General features: G+C 50.9%; 4 protein-coding genes across 4 annotated transcripts; 3 read left to right on the forward strand and 1 right to left on the reverse strand.

Moving 5' to 3' along the window:
• Nucleotides 1-47: 47 nt before the first annotated feature.
• ASPGLDRAFT_27176 (mRNA-binding protein RRP12) lies at nucleotides 48-3,942 on the forward strand (the record flags this gene model as incomplete). Its single annotated transcript, XM_022543639.1, has 2 exons — nucleotides 48-110; nucleotides 184-3,942. 2 exons carry the CDS (start codon nucleotides 48-50, stop codon nucleotides 3,940-3,942), a joined length of 3,822 nt encoding a protein of 1,273 aa, XP_022399014.1.
• Nucleotides 3,943-8,645: 4,703 nt separating this feature from the next.
• Nucleotides 8,646-9,432, reverse strand: ASPGLDRAFT_129970 (uncharacterized protein; the record flags this gene model as incomplete). The annotated part of the gene is made up of 2 exons (XM_022540931.1): nucleotides 8,646-9,158; nucleotides 9,208-9,432. 2 exons carry the CDS (start codon nucleotides 9,430-9,432, stop codon nucleotides 8,646-8,648), a joined length of 738 nt encoding a protein of 245 aa, XP_022399015.1.
• A 291-nt stretch (nucleotides 9,433-9,723) lies between these two features.
• Nucleotides 9,724-10,404, forward strand: ASPGLDRAFT_524828 (uncharacterized protein). The gene has a single exon (XM_022547765.1). The coding sequence runs from the start codon at nucleotides 9,957-9,959 to the stop codon at nucleotides 10,344-10,346; it is 390 nt and encodes a 129-aa protein (XP_022399016.1). The 5' UTR covers nucleotides 9,724-9,956; the 3' UTR covers nucleotides 10,347-10,404.
• Nucleotides 10,405-14,762: 4,358 nt separating this feature from the next.
• On the forward strand, nucleotides 14,763-18,675 carry cyc8 (putative transcriptional corepressor Cyc8). The gene is made up of 6 exons (XM_022542314.1): nucleotides 14,763-15,372; nucleotides 15,469-15,672; nucleotides 15,730-15,812; nucleotides 15,875-16,054; nucleotides 16,111-16,203; nucleotides 16,269-18,675. The coding sequence occupies exons 1-6, from the start codon at nucleotides 15,198-15,200 to the stop codon at nucleotides 18,231-18,233; spliced, it is 2,700 nt and encodes an 899-aa protein (XP_022399017.1). The 5' UTR covers nucleotides 14,763-15,197; the 3' UTR covers nucleotides 18,234-18,675.
• The last annotated feature ends 186 nt before the right edge of the window (nucleotides 18,676-18,861 follow it).

An 18,861-nucleotide genomic window follows, 5' to 3' on the forward strand; every position in this document is an offset into this window, starting at 1 on the left:
TCTTTTATAGTCGACTTCTCCCCTGCCGGCTGGGCGATTGTACCATCATGGCGACCCTGGCGGAGAAGCTTGAGAAGATCAAGTCGCCCAAGTTGCAGAATCAACATCACGTAAGTCATTCTTCTGTTCAAGAGAATCTAATGAAGGAAGAGAGAATACGAGGCTAATTGATGGTTAATATAGACTGCTGTGGTGCTTTCTGCAGTGGAAGACACACTGCGCGACCAAAAAGCAGATTTCTCACCAACGGCATATTTCGCGGCGCTTCTCGCTCTCCTCTCCCAATCACTATCCGCTGAACAAGGCATTGTCAATAAGGATCTGGCAACGTCCGTGGTCTATCTCCTCGACATCACAAGCCCCTTTGCCCCCGAGCCAATCCTCCGTTCCAAATTCTCCCAGATCCTCACCAGTCTCGCACCCGCGCTCTCCCTCCCCGAAGTCGAAGCCCCGCTCCTCAGACCCTCGATTGGCTGCTTGGAATCGCTTTTGATCGGCCAGGATGCTGCTTCGTGGAATCTCCCTCATACCCAGGTTGGACCGCGCCGGGCGACGGCCGGCTTGCTGAGTCTGGCCGTGGACCACCGTCCCAAGGTGCGGAAGAGGGCCCAGGATGCTCTTGTTAAAGTTTTGCAGAATCCTCCCCCAAGTCCATCGCTCGACCACCCGGCTGCGGATATGTGCGCGGAGTCTGCACTGCGGACGTTGGGCGATGGCATTGCTGCGGTGTCGAAGCAGAAGAAGGGCAACCAGCGCGACAACCAAGACCCGCTTGTGATTCATTCGTTGCAGCTAGTGAAAACGGTTGCGGCGGCGGCGAACGGCTGGCCGAGTAAGAAGATTGAGCCGCTGTGCGAGCTGTTAATGCACGCGTCGCGGTCGAGCAATGAGTTCATTACGATGGGTGCGTTTGAGGTCTTTGAGGTTATCTTTTCGAGTATGGCGGATGACTTTTCGTCGTCGAAGTTGCCGCGTCTGCTGGATGCGATTTCGGAATTGAAGCCTGCGCAGAACGACTCGCAGCTGTTGCCGCCTTGGATCGCGGTGATTTCGCGTGGATACGACGTTGCGGCGCAGGTTAGCCCCGAGGATACATTTGCGAAGCTGCCGGAGTTGTTCGGTCTGATCTCGAGTTTCTTGGCGTCGCCTTCGAGCAACATTCGCATTTCGGCTTCGGAATGTCTGATTTCCTTCCTAGCCAACTGTGTGCCTGCCAGCGTGATCATCGAGCCCTCCGTGTACGACGAGAAGACGCTGGAGAAGCTGGCCAAGGCCACCACCGACCTGCTCTCGATCAAGTACCAGGCTGCCTGGGCGGAAGTCTTCAATGTTTGCTCCGCCATGTTCGACAGCTTCAAGTGGCGCTCGAGCCCCTACCTAACCGACATCGTCAAGACAGTCGGCGAATTGCGCGGCAACGACGCTTTCCAGGGTAAGAAGGAAGCCGACGAGGTCCTGGGCAGCGCCATCGAAGCCATGGGCCCCGCCGCAGTTCTCGAAATTCTCCCCTTGAACATCGTTGAGCAGAAGGCCGGCCAATCCGGCCGCGTTTGGTTCCTGCCTGTGATCAGAGATCACGTTACGAACACCAACCTCGCACATTTCCGCACCGAGATGGTCCCTCTCAGTCAATCTTTGTACCAGAGACTTATGTCCTACGGCGCCGCTGAGAAGACGGTCGAGGCCAAGATCTTCGAAACCCTCGTGCAGCAGACCTGGGCCACCCTCCCGGGATACTGTGAGCTGCCGCTGGACTTGGTTGAATCGTTTGACCAGGGCTTTGCGGAGCTGCTCTCTAATGTGTTGTACAAGCAGACTGAGCTGCGGGCTGATCTCTGCCGCGGTTTGCAGACATTGGTGGAGTCGAACCAGGCCGTTCTGGAGTTGGAGAAGGAGGAGGATGATTTGATTCTGCAGAGGAGAATCACCAAGGCTGCCGCGGCTAAGAATATCAAGCATCTTAGTGGGTTTGCTAGTAATCTGTTGGCTGTACTGTTCAACGTCTACAGCCAGACCCTGCCTCACTACAGAGGTTTCATCCTGCAGTGTATCAATGCTTACTTGAGCATTACTCCTGAGAAGGAGCTCAACGATACATTCACCCGTGTCGCCTCGATGCTGGATTCTTCCGTGGCCTCGGAGCAGGAAGAAGCCCAGAAGCAGGGCAAGCAGCAATCGAGCGGTGGTGACAAGATGCCGCCTACATCGCACACCCTGATCGACCTGGTGATCGCGATGTCAGTCTACCTCCCCCGGTCCAGCTTCACCAGCCTGTTCGCCATGGCCGCGGCCATCCTGAACGGCCAGACCGGCGACCAGCAACTCATCAAGAAGGCCTACAAGCTGATTCCCCGTCTTGCCTCGACGGAAACCGGCGCAGCTGCTCTCCGCGAACGCAGCGGTGAATTGCAGTCTCTCATCTTGACCACGGCAGACAAGACGCCCTCGTCGGCCCGTCGCGATCGTATGCTGGCCATCCATGAGTTGGTCGCACACCTCCCCAGCTCGGACCTGCACTTCATCCCCAGTGTCCTGTCTGAGGTCGTTCTGGGCTGCAAGGAAAGCAACGAGAAGGCACGCACCGCTTCCTTCGAGCTTCTCATTCACCTGGCCAAGCGCACCATCGACACCGAACAGAACCCACCAGGCACCAAGATCCGCAACTCGCTGGTCCCCCACATGCCCGACAACGCACCCGATGCTCTCGCCACGGTCGAAGAGTTCTTCACCATGGTGTCCGCCGGTCTGGCGGGTAGCTCTCCGCACATGGTCGCCGCGTCAGTGACAGCGATGTCGCGACTGTTCTTCGAGTTTCACACAGAACTGCAGCCAAACGTGCGCTCGGACCTCGTGCAGACCATCGAGCTGTTCCTGACCAGCAACAACCGCGAAATCGTCCGGTCGGTTCTGGGATTCGTTAAGGTCGCTGTTGTCGTGTTGCCGGAGGACCTCCTCCGCTCGCGACTGGCTTCGCTCGTCCCGAACCTCATGGCCTGGAACAAGGAGCACAAGGGCCGTCTCCGCAGTAAGGTCAAGGGTATCCTCGACCGATTGATGCGTCGCTTCGGCGCACCCCTCATCGAGAGTCTCGTCGGCGAAGCAGACCGCAAGCTCGTCGTGAACATCCGCAAACAGCGCGAGCGAAGCAAGAAGAAGAAGAAGGCCGCCGGCGACGACGAAGACGAAGACGAAGACGACACCACCGCCAACGCCAACGCCAACACCAACACCAAGACTGCCCCCGCCGAGCAAGAAAAATCCTACAACAACGCCTTCGACAAAGCAGTCTACGACTCCGACTTCTCAGACTCCGACCTGGACTCCGACGCGGACGCCAGCGAAATCGAAGTCGACGAGCAAGGCTCCCTCCACAAGGGCGGCAAAAAACCCAACAAAAAGGCAGCCGCAGGCAAGCAAAGCGAACAATACATCCGCGAACTCTCGCCAGAGGATAACCCGCTCGACCTCCTCGCCCCGAACGCCCTCGCCAACATCTCCACCACAAAGCCCAGCGTGCGCTTCCTCAACACCGGCCCTGGTTCGAGAAAGAAGCAGCGCAACGCCAAGGTCGGTCCTGATGGCCGTCTCATCTTCGGCGATGACGAGGATGAAGATGCCGATATCGCCGGAAACGATCCCTCTGGTGGTGGTGGTGTGAATGCCTATCTCGCGGCAGTTAGCGGCCCCGACGCCGCGCGCCGCGGACAGAAGGGTAAGGTCAAGTTCTCGCAGAAGAACAAGGGCGGTGATGGGATGGATATCGATGAGGATGGTGGAGTGTCCAAGGAGGATTTGCAGGCTGCGGCTGCCAAGGCTAATGCTAATTCTGGGAGAAAGGGACTGGGAGCAGCCAAGGCTCATGGTCCCAGTGCTGCGCGGGTGCAGAAGAAGAAGGGGAATCATGGAGGGAATAGGCAGCAGCCGCAGCGGAGGAGGCGTTAAGTTAAAAGCTTGATGATGATGGCTTGTCTTTTTTGTTAGATTATGATGGTTGATGACTGATTACTTGAATATATTGGTTTCAGTTGTTGTCTTTTCTTTTGTTTTGTTGTGGTATTCTCATATTTCATATGTATACCCTTTTCTCTATGTCAGCTAGTTATATAGACGTTCTTGTTCTTCAGGTTAGGGTATAAAAAAGCGCTTCATTGAATGAATGTCATGTGACCACAACTGTTCGTTTAAAAGGCATCTTTCTTTTGTCTCTTCTTTTCTATCTTTCTACCATCTATCTGCTGCTAGTCAGCGCAGACCATCTTTCTGTATCTCTGGTGCTATCGTCCACAAAATGATCTATCTTTCAATCGATCAAGATGCTCCACCATGCGTTTCGCCCCATGGGACATGTCCCTTGCCACGCTGGACTGGTTGTTTTTCCGGTCCATAAGACCGACAGGAGTGGTAGCGCTGCTTTTCGATTCACCATCATGCTATGGAAGTCCCAGAAGCCTAGCTGAAATACCAGCTCCTTCCGCAGCTATTCACTGAAAGAAACACTTACATGATGCGCAAATTCGACCTACCTGTGGTAACAGTGGGCTTTACTAAAGCCCTAGATAGTGGAAAAGTATCGCCCACTGCAAGTGTCCTTCTGTCTTCTACGAACGTTATATAAACCAACCCATCGACAAAACCACTGGGGCTTACATAGGCTACGCCTTTTCGACACACACACACACATTGAACTGGGGAATGAATGTATGCAATTGCATCCACAGAAGTGCCCGCCTTCTGGGAATGGTGAAGGTCTTTGACCTCACAAGCCTTTGAGCGCCTGGTTTATTAAGCATAGGCATTAACCCTATAATCAAATGCTTCTGCGCTGCTACAGCTCTAGATTCAGCCGTCAGTCAACAACAAACGATTTTCATGATAGGCTGTTTGATATAGTCGGAATATAAACCGTGACACAAATGCGTTGCGCCGTCAACGTCCACGAAAAGGGAGAAACCTCATTCATCACTGATTTGCTGGCTTGAGGAAACGCCACGAATCACCGAATCATACTCAGTGTGCTGCCTCGCAGGTCACCATTGACGAAACTTATCAGATCCAGCGAAATCACCCGGGGTCCCTCAGATACCATCTTGAACAAAACGACCCAGTTGGGAACGGATAGAAAGTTAGGTACAAACTTTCGATGGTATCAACACTGCTTAGGTTGATAGCCTCCTTCATGCGGAACAAGGACCTATGGCAGAAGAGGGGGGGGCAAAAGGCACAGATGCATGTATCATGTATGCCATACCTATCCAACGATCTACTCAATGAAAAGAGCATAAGTGGTGGGCTTTGGTGATAGGTTCCTCCATTCTGAGTGGACACAAAGAATTCATTCGGGACATATCCCACTTGAGATAGGCTTGGATAAGCATAATGCAAGCATTTTCAATACATTTGGAAATGGCGACTCAGGTTGGTCAAGAACAAAAATCTCCTGATCAAAATGCATGAACTACTGTATACGTTCAGCCACCCGAACGCCGCGAGTATCGGTGCGATGGCAGGTGTGATGTATTTCAGAAGAAAGAAATATTTGAAATCGCAATTAATGGGCTACCACCAACACCCGGTCCGCTGCCACCAGACAAGGAGTTGGCATCTAGCGATGCAGGGCTAATGCCAAGAGAGATTTCGTCAAAACGAAGCAGATATACAGACGAATAAGGCCCCAACAATCTGCCTCTTTCAATCTAGAGACTGCCCAAAATGCAGTGGAAACTGACAAGAATGGTATATCTATCCGCGACGTCTGAATTTATCATGTGCCCGGATGAGCTTGAACTGCCACCGGTCCCTAGGAGTCAGGCCGAGCGAAACAAAAGACTGAGCAGGTCATTCATAGACGAGGTGCGACAGAAAGACCCGAAGATACTCGAGCATCGCCTTTCCGAGACTGGATTCCGACGAAAGTGTCACTTTATACACGACCCAGAAGAGAGGGGGAGGTCCCTTAACGCCATAGATGGAACCTGGGTTTATTGGTTGAACGAAGTCTGCAATCAAAAGAGCAAAGGATGTAAATTCTCTCACATGGAAAGCGACAGAATCCAGAAGCTTCCACCATTAGAAAATGACATGGATCGCGGCGGGAACTGCAGGGCTTTCCACTATCGAAGCTTGCTACATCTTTCCCAAGCTTGCTCCACTAAAGCAAGGAGGGAGAAAGAGGTTGCGGTCGGCTCCGCTGCTGTTTGAACAGGGACAATTCCGTTGACTTTCAGTCTCCAGCAATGCGTGGTGCCGCTAAAAGCATCCACTTCGTTGCGGAGGCTGTGGGTTCCCAAAGGCCTTCAAAGTCCTCTCACACTGTGTGCACAGGTTTTGTGGAGGCATGGCTCTCCTTTCTATAACACTATAGTGAGAAAGTGAGATATGTATCAGGCATTATTGAGTGCATTCATTGACATCAGATCCATAAACGGAGGTAAACACTGGTGGGAACACCAGTACAAGCAAGGCGGCAATCCTTTGAAAGAAGAGTCTCGAAAAACCCAATTCTCCCAGAGAATACACCTTTTCGCCCGTCTGAGAACCTTTTCGGTCCTCCCAGTGCCAGATTAATGGGACAGGCTGTTAAAGCACGCAGAACACTCCATACAAATGCCAATATTGCCCATGATGCAGAAGAAATGGATGATACAGATATGGCCTGGCTCGCCAATACAGATTAGGGCCAAGAAGCAATACGCTTCTTACTTGCCTTGTGAGATGCGGAAGTGTCATGTTAATTTACCTGACAATTTCAATCAAGCATGCTATTATTACAACCACATGGTCTCTGACTTCATCCTGTTCACTAATATGCATAGCAGGTACGATTTAGAAGCCGCGAGAGACAATCTCACGAAGCAGATTGCACGACATGAAAAAGAGGCTGGACACGGGCTCGACTATTGAAATCCCCGGAAACAGCAAAAACAGACTCCCAGTTCAAACAGTGAGTGCTCGCACAAGCAGCGACGACCGTGGCGCCTGGTGGAATATCGGTTCAAGCTATCGCGAGATCAAAAGCCTATTCGCCAGTCAACCAAGAGAACAGAGATAGTATGGCTAAAATCCCACTCGGGGGAATGATGGGGCTTTGCGGTTCCTCCAAGATGTAAGTATAAAGGTAAGGGAGAGGGTAAGAGCAAAGGCAAGAGAGAGGACCAGGCGCAACGGGTTGCCTCAGCACAGAAAGGACAAACGAATTTAATACACGAGATCATTCGTGATGACGACCGTATGAGATTTATATCCTACCCCTGTTCGTCTTTGCTCAGAAAGTTGCCAGTTGCCATGCCAGGGTTAATCACCGTGAAATACAGCAGGATGTGACACCTCGCATGGTCGTCGTTGAAATTCTCATCCGAGCATAATCCAACCAAGAAACCAAGAACTACCTGTCGCGAGATAGCGAAAATGCATAAACACGGGAGGATATGATATCCACAAAGCCATTAAATCGTCACCCGAGGACCAAGATGATATGTCCACCTTTTGAATCATCTGTGCACACATTATCCCATACTTTTCCACGCCTAAAGTGGCCTATGGGAAAGTCAGCCAGGCCCAGATATGTACGCAACACGCTGTTTCAACTCAGCTGATAGCCTTCACCTATGGCTAATGGTTCGTTCATGGTCGATGCTAGTTGGGTCAGAAAGCCCGAAAATGAGCGATTCCGTTATTTCCCTCGGTTGATAACGCCGATAGACAATTAATACACTGCGCAATGCCATGACCATGGCGTCGTTCAATGACGATGAATTATGCGCATCAAAATGGCGCTTAAGGACATTGGTGTTCGCTACCCAATCATCATACAAGATAGTCCCGACCCTACAAAGAAACCCCTAATACGACGACATATCTCGGTATAGGCTCAAGACTTTCCCAAAATTTGCGATATCTTCCTACCAGAGGACAAAATCGCTGAGCCGGAATCTGCAAACGGAACCGAGTTACCCAGCGCAGAACTCCTCAATCCTCACCTGGCGAGCGCCAACGTCTAGCATAGGAGAAGAATTCGACCGATACCTTGACGAGGTGGAACCAGGACGCGACCTACTCGGAGAGATGGCACCTGAAATCAAGGTTTATGGCATATCATAAGAGGGTACTATGCCAATGCGAAGGACTGTCGCTTTGTTGCTGGGTATGAGATGGAGTCTTGTGGCCGTTCAGTTCGAAACTGGTAGATGTAGCATGTCACTTTGGTGCATAGAATGGCGCGGCAAGACATATTAAGGCTTTGTGAAGAATGATGACTCTACCCTTACATTTCCATCGTATGAGTATTATAATGCATAGAAAAGTCGGGGATAGAGTTAGAGCTACATTAAATTGAATAATACCCCACAAAGGCTATCAAACATTAGGGATGCAATCGTTCTCTCAACCTAAACCAACCGGGTATCAATTCGCGCAAACGAATACTCCATAAAAATACAATCCCACTCAGAAAAATGAAAAAAATAAAAAATAAAAAATAAAAAATAAAAATAAAAAGGAATCCAGCGCCAGCAACCCAACCCATATAATACTCCCAAACCCAAAAACACGAGGTCATTCCACATATCTCAAATGGTATCATGGCAAATAGCAAACAGAACAAATGCAAAGTGGGGCAGTGCAAATCAAATCAAATCAACCCAAATAAATCAACGAGATTTCCTTCGCGCCTTGCCTAACCATTTCTGCCACCATCGACAGACTCCGAGGACCGCGGCCCGACCGTCGTCTCTGCGTTCTGTGCCATCGGGATTGCCCAACACCATGGCGAATATCCAAAAAGATGCGGCAATCCACACAGTCAGAAGCAATGCAAGAGACAAGAATGGCGACAGCAAAAGCACAATGATCAAACCACCAACGGAATAGGCCTGGCTGCGGTCCTCAGGCGGCGGCGACGAAGTTGAAGTGTCAGGGTCGTCATCGTAGACCCACTGGCTGGAGGAGCGACGAGGGGACGGTTTCGGACCGACTAAGCGTTCGTGCACATGTAATGCAGGGGTCAACAGATCGCAAATCTGTGTCCGGAACGATGTTTCTTTAAGGTATGCAGTCGGAGGACAGAGACGAAGGGGAGAAACGAGGATCGCAAAAAGGAGTCCGAATATGGTATACAAGGAGGTAGCGAACGCGACGATCGGCACGGGGATGGACAGACGAAACTAACCAATTAATAACCATAAGAAGAAGATAGAGGAATGGAAAACTCACTAGCATTACCAGAGCATCCTGATTGTCATCCGAAACAGGCGCATCGTCGTAAACGGGTCGTTTGGGGGTACGCGATGGACGCTCCCCGGACATATACGACGAGCGCTCCGATAAACTCCCCCGAGCACGCTCTTTCCGCTTGGAACTATTCGACTCGCGAGTGACTACCGAACCATTCTCCAAATGAGATGACGCCGGAGCCGGTGGTTCCAACTGCGAACCCATGGACCCAGACAAGGAATGATGGGGATAATGATGACGGTATGAATGGTAGGGACCCTCATGTACGGACGAAACCCCCGATAATCGATGTGCGGCGGCGACTGGAGCGGGAGGGGAGTGAGGAGCAGGAGCTGGTGTAGTGGTGATTTCCGGGGTCCGAGGATCTTGGAGAAAGGTCGTCATGAGCTGACCATTGTCGTGGTGATAGGCCGGCGTGTGGGCCATCTCCGGCTGTCGCATTGCGAATGCAAGGGAACGAACGGGTAGGGCCGGCAGATAAATTTCTTAATATTCTCGGAGGAATATTCTAAAAAGAGGGATGACAAAGAAAGGGAGAGAGAGAGGCTCCAGATAATCGAGAGAATAAAAGTTGCGACAGGGAGTTCAAGAGAGATAAGAGAACACGGCACTTGTGGTACAGACAGCGCACACAGAGCAAACCAGGACAGGGCTCACCGCATGGTTTCAAGCGCAAGGGACATCACGTTCTCTGTAGACGAAGGCATTCAAAATCGCCCGAATAGGAAATGGCAGTATTTGGTAGTGACCGTAGTGATAAGGGGAAAGGGGGAGGAGAGGAGCAACGACGGCGGAGGGGGAGGAATATAAAGAGGGAGAGGAGACTTATTATACCAGGCGCGCATGACAAGAAAAATGAGAGGAAAAGAAGAAAAGAAAAAAAAAAAAAGAGCGGAACAGCGGCAGAAGGGGGGAAACGAAGACAGAGGGAGACAGCGGAGGGTTCTGGGGCTTCCTGCCAAGATCGCCCAGATGCCGAGGCCTTGGCGGATGTCAGGATGGCTCATCACTGTTCGATTGGCGCCGGAGATGTGGCCTATCTGGATGCAGGTTATTTCTCCGCCGCTGCAGGGTCATTCCTGGACTTTTCCATGTTTGTTTACCCTTTAGTTTACTGATAAGATGTGTATAGGAGGGGGAACTGAATCGAAGAGGAAACAGATGCCAAGTCGCCAAGTCTCTGCGGGGATTTCCAGGCTGAGATACAGGCTATTTATTGGCTCAATAGCGCTGACTAACTCTCCGGGATCCGCGTTCGGAGTTGGTTGGCGAGGCTTGGCAGAAGAAGGACTGGTTCCGAACCGCTTAAAACGGCAAAGACGCCAAGTGCAGGCCGCTCTACACAGTGGTATCTCTTAGGTAAATTGTCACAGGGCTTGCTGGGCAAATTCATCATCCTCTCTTGGCCGGCGGAATGTTGGTCTATATATACTGGAAAATGAGCGGTATATGCCGCGGGATTTGACACTGCACTCTTGGCCTGCTCCTTGGCCGAGGGTGTTGTTAAGTGTTGGACAAAGAGCGTGATGTCGGTCTGAGCATCGCATTCGTCATCTAACGCCATGGCGTCGGAAGTTAGATCTCGGGATTATCGTTGAATCTCAACGCTACATTGGCTATCGGGGTATTCATTGGACAGAGAACGCGGCCTTCCCAACAGTTAGATGTATATGACTCTTACTCCGTGCCATGAGTTGGAGTACATGGTACAGTCAGATCATGTGACATATACAGTTCAACCGACAGGATAGTCCTCCGTACAACTGGCTAACTTGGTGCAGAATGCAGGTAGCTGCAATTTTATGTGAATATGAAGCGTCACCACTCGGGCCTACTTACCGTAATCTGAAAGTGTGTGTCGGCCGAGACGTGTTAAGTGACACAGCCCCTAGCAAGGTCCTCAGGAGTACTCTATACTCTGTATATAAATCTCGACATATTCGCCAGGTCCAATATTCATTATCCACAATAATTGAACGCTGTGATCAACATGAGAGTGCAACCCATACCAACCTCGATACGAGTCGCTAATTCCGCCACCCCCTCTGGCCCCCTCTGGCTGGTTTCATTCGGTATATCAATGATCAACTCCCCGCAAACCTGGTTACCGAGAGGGGACAAGGGGTTATCCAGACTGATCGTCTTGCCATCGTTCCTTGGTACATTCAACGGTTTAACGGAGTCTGCTAGGCGGATTTGCTGTTCTGCCGAAGTTCCTTGTAGTTTATTGCTCTCGGGATTTCCGAAGCCATGGTGGCGATATTCATGAGGTCAGGGCTATATATTCCAACGTGGTGGAAGTACCTGCCGCCTATGAGCTCTCACTCTACAAGTAGGTATGCTGTTACTCAAGAGTAAGAATAAGAAGGTATTGCGTAATGTCCGGAAGACGGATGGTGAGAAGTCAAGGATCTTGGTTGATGATGAACTGTCATCAGGTAAGTTTATCTAGTTTGTAACACCACCAGTTCACTATATCTATTTATATATTCCGGAGTGTAGTCGCATGGCGATGTCGTGCCTAATCAAGTGACGAGACCTAGTCATATTGTGTTATCGGGCGATGAGATATATCGCCGCATCTGGTTACCACCAAGTTTCTTAAAACCACGAAGCAATGACATATTTTCTTATCGATATAGTACGATTACTGAGCGAGAATTGACACATGATGCCACATAGCATTTTGCATGAGTTCCTACTCTGTACTCCGTATAAGGCGAGTCTAAATAAATACTCTACTGGAATGACTCCGTACTCCGTACTTTGTGAACAAATAAAGATCCACACCCAAATCCACCGTAGACGCGCGCAAAGACCAAGACTAGGGCCGGTGCGGTGCGATAGTCTCAGCCCAAACTCCAGTAACCTTCAGAGTAGCCAAATCATACATGCATCATAGTATGCCAGAAGTGATAGAGAACAAAGAGCAACAGCAATCAACCACCAATAAAAACCAGGATATTGCATGTGTTATTTGCTTTAATTTGCTTTGTTGTGATTATCATGTGCCGTGACACTATATTATGCACGAGAATGATGGACGAGGAGAGAGGTGGATTTATTCGGTGATTGATTTTGAATCCCGCACGATTCCGGCCATACAGATAGCCCATATGCAACCGGGGTCCAGCTGTAGTAATATGTATGTGTAGGACCAGAATAAGGTCAGTGCTGTGACCATTGCATTATTAGGAAAGCTTATTGGAGGGGGTGTTACTTTTAGTAGGTTTCAGTGCGATCGAGTAAATAAGGCGATAGGCAACGGGTGAAGAATGAAGGAGGAACTGGCGGTTGCGGTATGTCGGTGGGCCGCTTGCTCCTTACGGGCTGTCTGTATGGAGTACGGAGTGCATATCTGTATATCTGCATATCTGCATTATTCCTGCTAGAGCTGTAGGGAAAGGTAGAGAAAAAGAAAATAAGGAAAAAGAAAAAAAAGTCGGAGTTAGATCGGATGCCAATACGGAGGAGACGTACTACGTATGTACTCCGTAAATAGGGGTGGGGAGAACACGGGCTCTAGAAATTGGCTGGAACAATAACAACCGCGGAAATGGCACCAAAATAATTGACATTGAAATATAAATAAAATAAAATCCTTCTGATAGAATACCAGATCAACACCATTGCATTGCATTGTTGGCAGGAAGAATCCATAAATCCTCGCACACATTACTTGTACTCTGATGGTGGGAGCAACATATGCGCTGTAATATGTACGAAGCCCCACTCGCCCCTCGGTGATGTATCCAGATCATCATCCACAGTCCACACCATCGCTCGAAAAGCCGACGACGGATCAGCATCGGCTGGTGCTCCACCAAGAAAAATGACCGGAATCCGTTAGGGATTTGTGGCGGTGGCTAGTGCGGGTAGGCAGGTGTGGCTCACGGCCGGAGACGTCAATCATCATAACCGAAAACATGGATTACAGACACGATATCTCTATATCTATGCTAGACTGTATGAATTGCATTAGTGTACATTGTAGTGATCATGGAAAGTGTCGAGTATGTGTTGTGTCAGGCATATGACAGCAGTGAAGAGGGGTATTAAGTTGGATCGACTGATACGCGGAGTACTCAGTGCACATGTACTTGTACTCTGTACTAAGTACTCCGTACTAAGTACTCCGTACCTCGTACTGACACATACAGGGGTAAAACTACCCCTGTCGAAAGAACTGCAACAGTGCAGGTGGTCCGAGTGGAGCCTCATCTCATGCCTGTCCAATTCTAGTCGCTTCCAGTAGCTTAGCAGCTAGCCCCACACTTACCTAAGACAGCTCTCTGCAGTTGGTCTGTGCACAGCCAATGAAACTAAGTCAAAAGGGTGGAGATCCGAGAAAAGCAAAGACTATTACTCGATTTGGGAAAGGTCAACAATGGCACGGGGAGTACCTAACTAAGAAAGGATCCATGACCCACTTGCAGTCACACTAGTAGTGTGTTTTCCTCGGCGAGTCACAACCGGGGGTTCGTGCTTGAACTTTTTTCTTTTTCTTTTTTTTTTTTTTTCCCTTAATTTGCTTATTTTCGGTTTTTGGCCCCCGACTCCTCCCACACATAATACTTGTACACATATGCATCACTGGCAGATTGGGTTTTATTTGGGTTGCCGCGGGTGTAGATTAGTACAACTGTACTATGACAAGTACGGTCTACTTTTTAAAAAGGTACTTTTGTAATATCCTTATTTCAGACAGTAGCGTACGGATATCCGAGACTCGTAATAGTAGAACCCCATACGGAGAATACCCGTTGAGCCATGCTAGACCCATGCCAGCGTGGCGCTAAGCGTGCCTCTAGCAAACACGCGATGCATCTGTAGTTGTACTTGCATTCATCAGTCAATATTAAAATTAATATGTACTCTGTAGTAATTGTACAGAATGCGTCGTAGTTATGTCACCCGCCCGACCGAAAGCCGGCACCGGAAAATAAAAACACACCTGCTGCTGAGCTAAGCGACTAAAATACCCGCGGACGCGCCTCCAGATCCGTGGGGATCCACTGACACTAGACCGTTCCTGGACAAGCGGCTGCCAAAGCCTGCCCGGGCGACCGTCATCCCAGCGCCTTTTTTTTTTACTTTTTTACTGTTCTGTATGCCTGCTCCATGAGCTGCACAACCACTAGCTGGTCTTGGCACTAAATCACCCTCTCTGGCCTCTCTCTCTACTCTCTGTCAGCCCCTCGACCCTTTCTCTCTTCTCTTCTCTCTCTCCTCTCTCTCTTCCTTTTCCCTTCTTTCTTTCCTTTTCCTTCCTTGCCTCTTCCCGTTCTTGTTGACCTTGTCTTATCCCCCTGATTCTCATCTGCTCCTCTTCGTTTGCTCATCTCATCTCTTTTCCCCTCTTGGCCATCTCCATACTAACCGGCTTCGGTCGGCTGGCTTCACCCAAGATCTTCCCTTTAGCTCTACGGAGTACTACCACCACCGCCATCAGTACTACTACTACACACTTGATCGCTTCTTATCCTATCCTTTTAGTACTTTTTAGCTTCACTTCTTGTTTATTTTAACTTGTCTTTTTTTTTTTTTTTTTTTTTTTTTTTTTGAACTTGTTCGTGTGAATTGGTGCGCCTGCACCGCCGCCTGCCAACTCCGACACACCTGACCGCGGCGCTCTGGAAGTGCGATCAGTCGCGTTCCTTTTCAGCTGAATTCGAGTAAACGTGTCCAAAATATATTTTCCTCAATTTCGCAACCATCTCCGGTTCCTTCGGTATTTGTGCGATTGGGCGCGAAACAACACAGCCAAATCGGGCCTTGACACACATACACACCGACACGAGACAGAGTCAAACCGTAGGTTCCCGCGCAACACCTTGGGACTCCCTGGACTGTGCAACTCTGACTAGTGACACGCGCACCGCATTGCATCACCGTGTCGCAGAGTCCCTGATCGGTCGACTTGGACGGTAGCGCAAGCCATTCCAAAAAAAGGACCCTTCTCGGACAATATGGCTCACACTCAGCCGTCACCCACCGGGGCTGTCACCCCTCATCATGCCCACATCGCGGCTCATGCTCAAGTCAATGGCCACATTCCCCTGCAATCGCAGGGCCAAAAGGGCCCGCCGCTGAACACCGCGCAGAAAATCGCCGCGCTCAATGAGCAGGTCTGGCTTCAAATCGGTATGTGCTTACGTCCTTGGTCCTTGCAATTTTTTTTTTTTTTTTTTTTTTCCCCTCGATGACGTGTATCGTGTATGGCTGACAATTTTGCGATAGGCAGCTTGACGGAATTGATGGGCGATCTCGAAGGCGCCATGAACGCGTATGAACAGGCACTGCGACATAACCAGTGGTCCATTCCTGCGATGAACGCCATTTCGTGCATTCTTCGAACCAAAGAACAATTCGCCAAGGCAGTTGAATATCTCCAAAATATTTTGAAATTGGATCCGACGAGCGGGGAAACCTGGGGCAGCTTGGGTAAGAATTATTCCCATTGGTGTGCTGCATTAAGAAACCAACTAACCATGGCTGCAGGCCACTGTCATCTGATGATGGACAATCTGCAAGATGCGTATACCTCCTACCAACAAGCCCTGTATCACCTTCGGGATCCTAAGGTCGGTATTTGTTCTGTCACGTGTCGTAGACGCGTTACACTAACCGCGGCTGTGCTTTGTAGGAGCCGAAACTCTGGTATGGAATTGGTATACTCTACGACCGCTACGGTTCTCTCGACCATGCCGAGGAGGCTTTTTCCCAGGTTATGCGTATGGCCCCGGACTTTGAAAAAGCCAACGAAATCTACTTTCGCTTGGGCATAATATACAAGCAGCAGCAAAAGTTCAGCAACAGTCTGGAGGTATGGATCGATGACAAAGCCTTTGTTTTGATTGAATCCTTGCTGATCATTTCTAGTGCTTCAAGTATATCGTCAACGACCCTCCTCGCCCTCTTACTGAGGAGGATATTTGGTTCCAGATTGGCCACGTTCATGAACAGCAGAAGGATGTATGTGATGCTTCCCCCCCCCCATACTACTTGCAGGCCCGTGCAGATTCTGACGGCTTCAATAGTTCGAATCGGCCCAGGCTGCCTACCGACGAGTGTTGGACCGTGACCCCAACCATGCCAAGGTCTTGCAGCAACTCGGCTGGCTTTACCACCAGCAGAGCGCTAGCTATGCAAGCCAAGAAAAGGCCATTGAATACCTTGAGAAGTCGGTTAACGCAGACAACACTGACGCACAGAGTTGGTATCTACTTGGCCGTTGTTACATGTCGCAGGCCAAGTACCCCAAGGCGTACGAAGCTTACCAGCAAGCCGTCTACCGCGATGGACGGAACCCTACCTTCTGGTGCTCGATTGGTGTGCTCTACTACCAAATCAACCAGTACCGTGATGCCTTGGACGCCTACTCTCGTGCTATCCGTCTGAACCCGTACATCTCGGAAGTTTGGTATGATCTTGGTACTCTGTACGAATCCTGCAACAACCAAATTGCCGATGCTCTTGACGCCTATGGCCGCGCTGCCGATCTTGATCCCGCGAACGTTCACATCAAGGCACGCTTGCAACTGCTCCAGAGCCAGCTTTCAGGATCCAACCAGAGCAGTGCTCCTCCTCAGCCGCAGGATGTCCATCCCCAAGCCTATCAGACTGGTGTTGGCGGTCCTCCGCAATGGGGTGCGCCGGCTCCCACTGGCGGTCCTCCTCCGCAGCCTCCGGCCCCTCCCAGGCAGATTGCGGATTGGAACCGCGGCATCAATGAACTCCAATCACATGCTCAAGCTCAAGCTCAGGCGCAAGCTCAGGCTGCCCACGCTGCTCAGGCTCAAGCCCAAGCCCAAGCCCAAGCCCAAGCCCAAGCCCAGGCGCAAGCTCAAGCTCAGGCACAGGCACAGGCACAGGCACAGGCTCAAGCCCAAGCCCAGGCACAAGCGCAGGCGCAGGCTCAGGCTCAGGTCCAAGCTGCCAATGGCTTCGATCACCGTGATGCTGTCCGTGGCCCGGCCCAACCTAGCCCGCGCCAGGAGCCCGGCAGGGTGTTCCCCGATGCCGTCCGCGCCCCATCTGCCGTTCGTTCTCCCAAGACGGCCATGGCCGGCGCGTATCATTTGCCTCAAATCACCAACGCTCCCGCACCATCCCACGAGCGAGTCCCCAGCGGTTCGGGTGCCTTCCCATCCGCCACCCGCGGACCCTTGCCCCCTGCTGCTGCTCCCAGCGGTCCTGGTGCGCCTAGCGGTCCTCCTTCGTCTGGCCCGATGCCTCCTTACCACCGACCGTTCTCTCCAAACCCAGATATCCGGCCAATTCGCGATGAGCGGCCTTCTTCGCCTGGCTCGACTTATCCCCACCAACAGTTCCACTATGGTCCTATCCCAGCAAGCGGCAACAGTGGCATCGCAGGGGGTGCTCCGCCGCCGGCATCCGCGATCGCCGCCGCCGAAGCAGCTGCTCGGGAGCGTGAGGATCGTCCCGCGTCGGCAATGAAGCGTAGCAGGGAATGGGAAGCTGATACTGGTCCTATCAAGAAGATCGCCAATGAAGAGAGCCGTGCTCGTCTCGACGACCAAGCCAGTCGTCGCGTCACCCCACCCAACCGCATGCCGTCCCCCGGAGAAATGCAGCGCCGCAGCTCATCGGAAGCTAGACGCGAGGAGCAGCGTCGCGCGAACGAAGAGTACCATCCGTCCGAGGCCGCCCATCATCCCCCGACGCTTCCATCCATCCAACACATGCCCCCTCAATCCGGCTCGAGTCTTCCTCCCATGGCTGAGAGCTCTGCTCCAGCCTCGAACGGATCTCAGTCTGGACCGCCGTCGGCTCAGGTCAAGGAGGAGCCTGCTCGCCCCGAACAGCCTCCTGCCCACGAGCCTGCCGCGCGGAAGATGGACGTGGATGAAGATTATGATGACGATGGCGATGATGAGAAGCGGGCCAGCACTGCCGCCAAGGGAAGCCCCAACGGTAGCAATGCCAACGGCAACAGCAACGGTGTGCAATCTTCTCAGGCTAAGCAGGAGCCCGCAGCTTAAGAAACCCCTGTTATATACTCAATTCTCTTTTCTCTTCTCACTCCCTTGATGTACACGGTTGACGGAAGCGGGCTTTAAATAGGTGTTTTAAGTGATTTCTGTTTTTGGTTGGATGGAAAGCAAGAACTTTGAATGAATATGATGAGAAAAACTTTGTATTCATTCATTACCCTACGCGGATGTCTCTTTTTGTTTCATTTTTCATTATCTACTTCCCTTCTTTTCTTCTCTTTTCTTCTTGTCCTCTTTTTTTGTACTTTACGTTTTGGCCTGGCATTTGTGGCGAAGCCACGGTGGCGGCTTGTGGCTCAATGTTTGATCTTTTCATATCCAAATTTTCTTTTCTCCCATGTGTGGGGGGCTATCTGTTTTAGTTTGAGTTGTTTGATTCTCTGTGAATGCTTGATATTACCCTTGGAAATGAAATCGCTATACTATTACCACTACCCGAGCGTTGACGTAGTTTTTCACGTGACTGCACAGTAAATGCGGGAGAAAAAAAATAAAGCTGCCTGAGGCAGGGACGGCAAGTCGCTTAGCCCCAAAGAGGCAGGGCTGCGCCAAGACTTCGCTTAGATCAGCCCACACTCGACAAGCGGGTGCAAAATACGACCCGGTCAAATTCAGA

The sequence above is a fragment of the Aspergillus glaucus genome, assembly GCF_001890805.1.
Source record: "Aspergillus glaucus CBS 516.65 unplaced genomic scaffold ASPGLscaffold_15, whole genome shotgun sequence".
Taxonomy (NCBI): domain Eukaryota; kingdom Fungi; phylum Ascomycota; class Eurotiomycetes; order Eurotiales; family Aspergillaceae; genus Aspergillus; species Aspergillus glaucus.

Excerpts from the sequence above, each read along its gene's own strand:
- ASPGLDRAFT_524828 (XM_022547765.1), top strand. The coding sequence starts at position 9,957 with ATGGCAGTATTTGGTAGTGACCGTAGTGATAAGGGGAAAGGGGGAGGA.
- cyc8 (XM_022542314.1), top strand. The coding sequence starts at position 15,198 with ATGGCTCACACTCAGCCGTCACCCACCGGGGCTGTCACCCCTCATCAT. Across the intron at positions 15,673-15,729 it reads GGAAACCTGGGGCAGCTTGG|GCCACTGTCATCTGATGATG; the intron begins GTAAGAATTATT and ends CCATGGCTGCAG. Across the intron at positions 16,055-16,110 it reads AGTTCAGCAACAGTCTGGAG|TGCTTCAAGTATATCGTCAA; the intron begins GTATGGATCGAT and ends GATCATTTCTAG.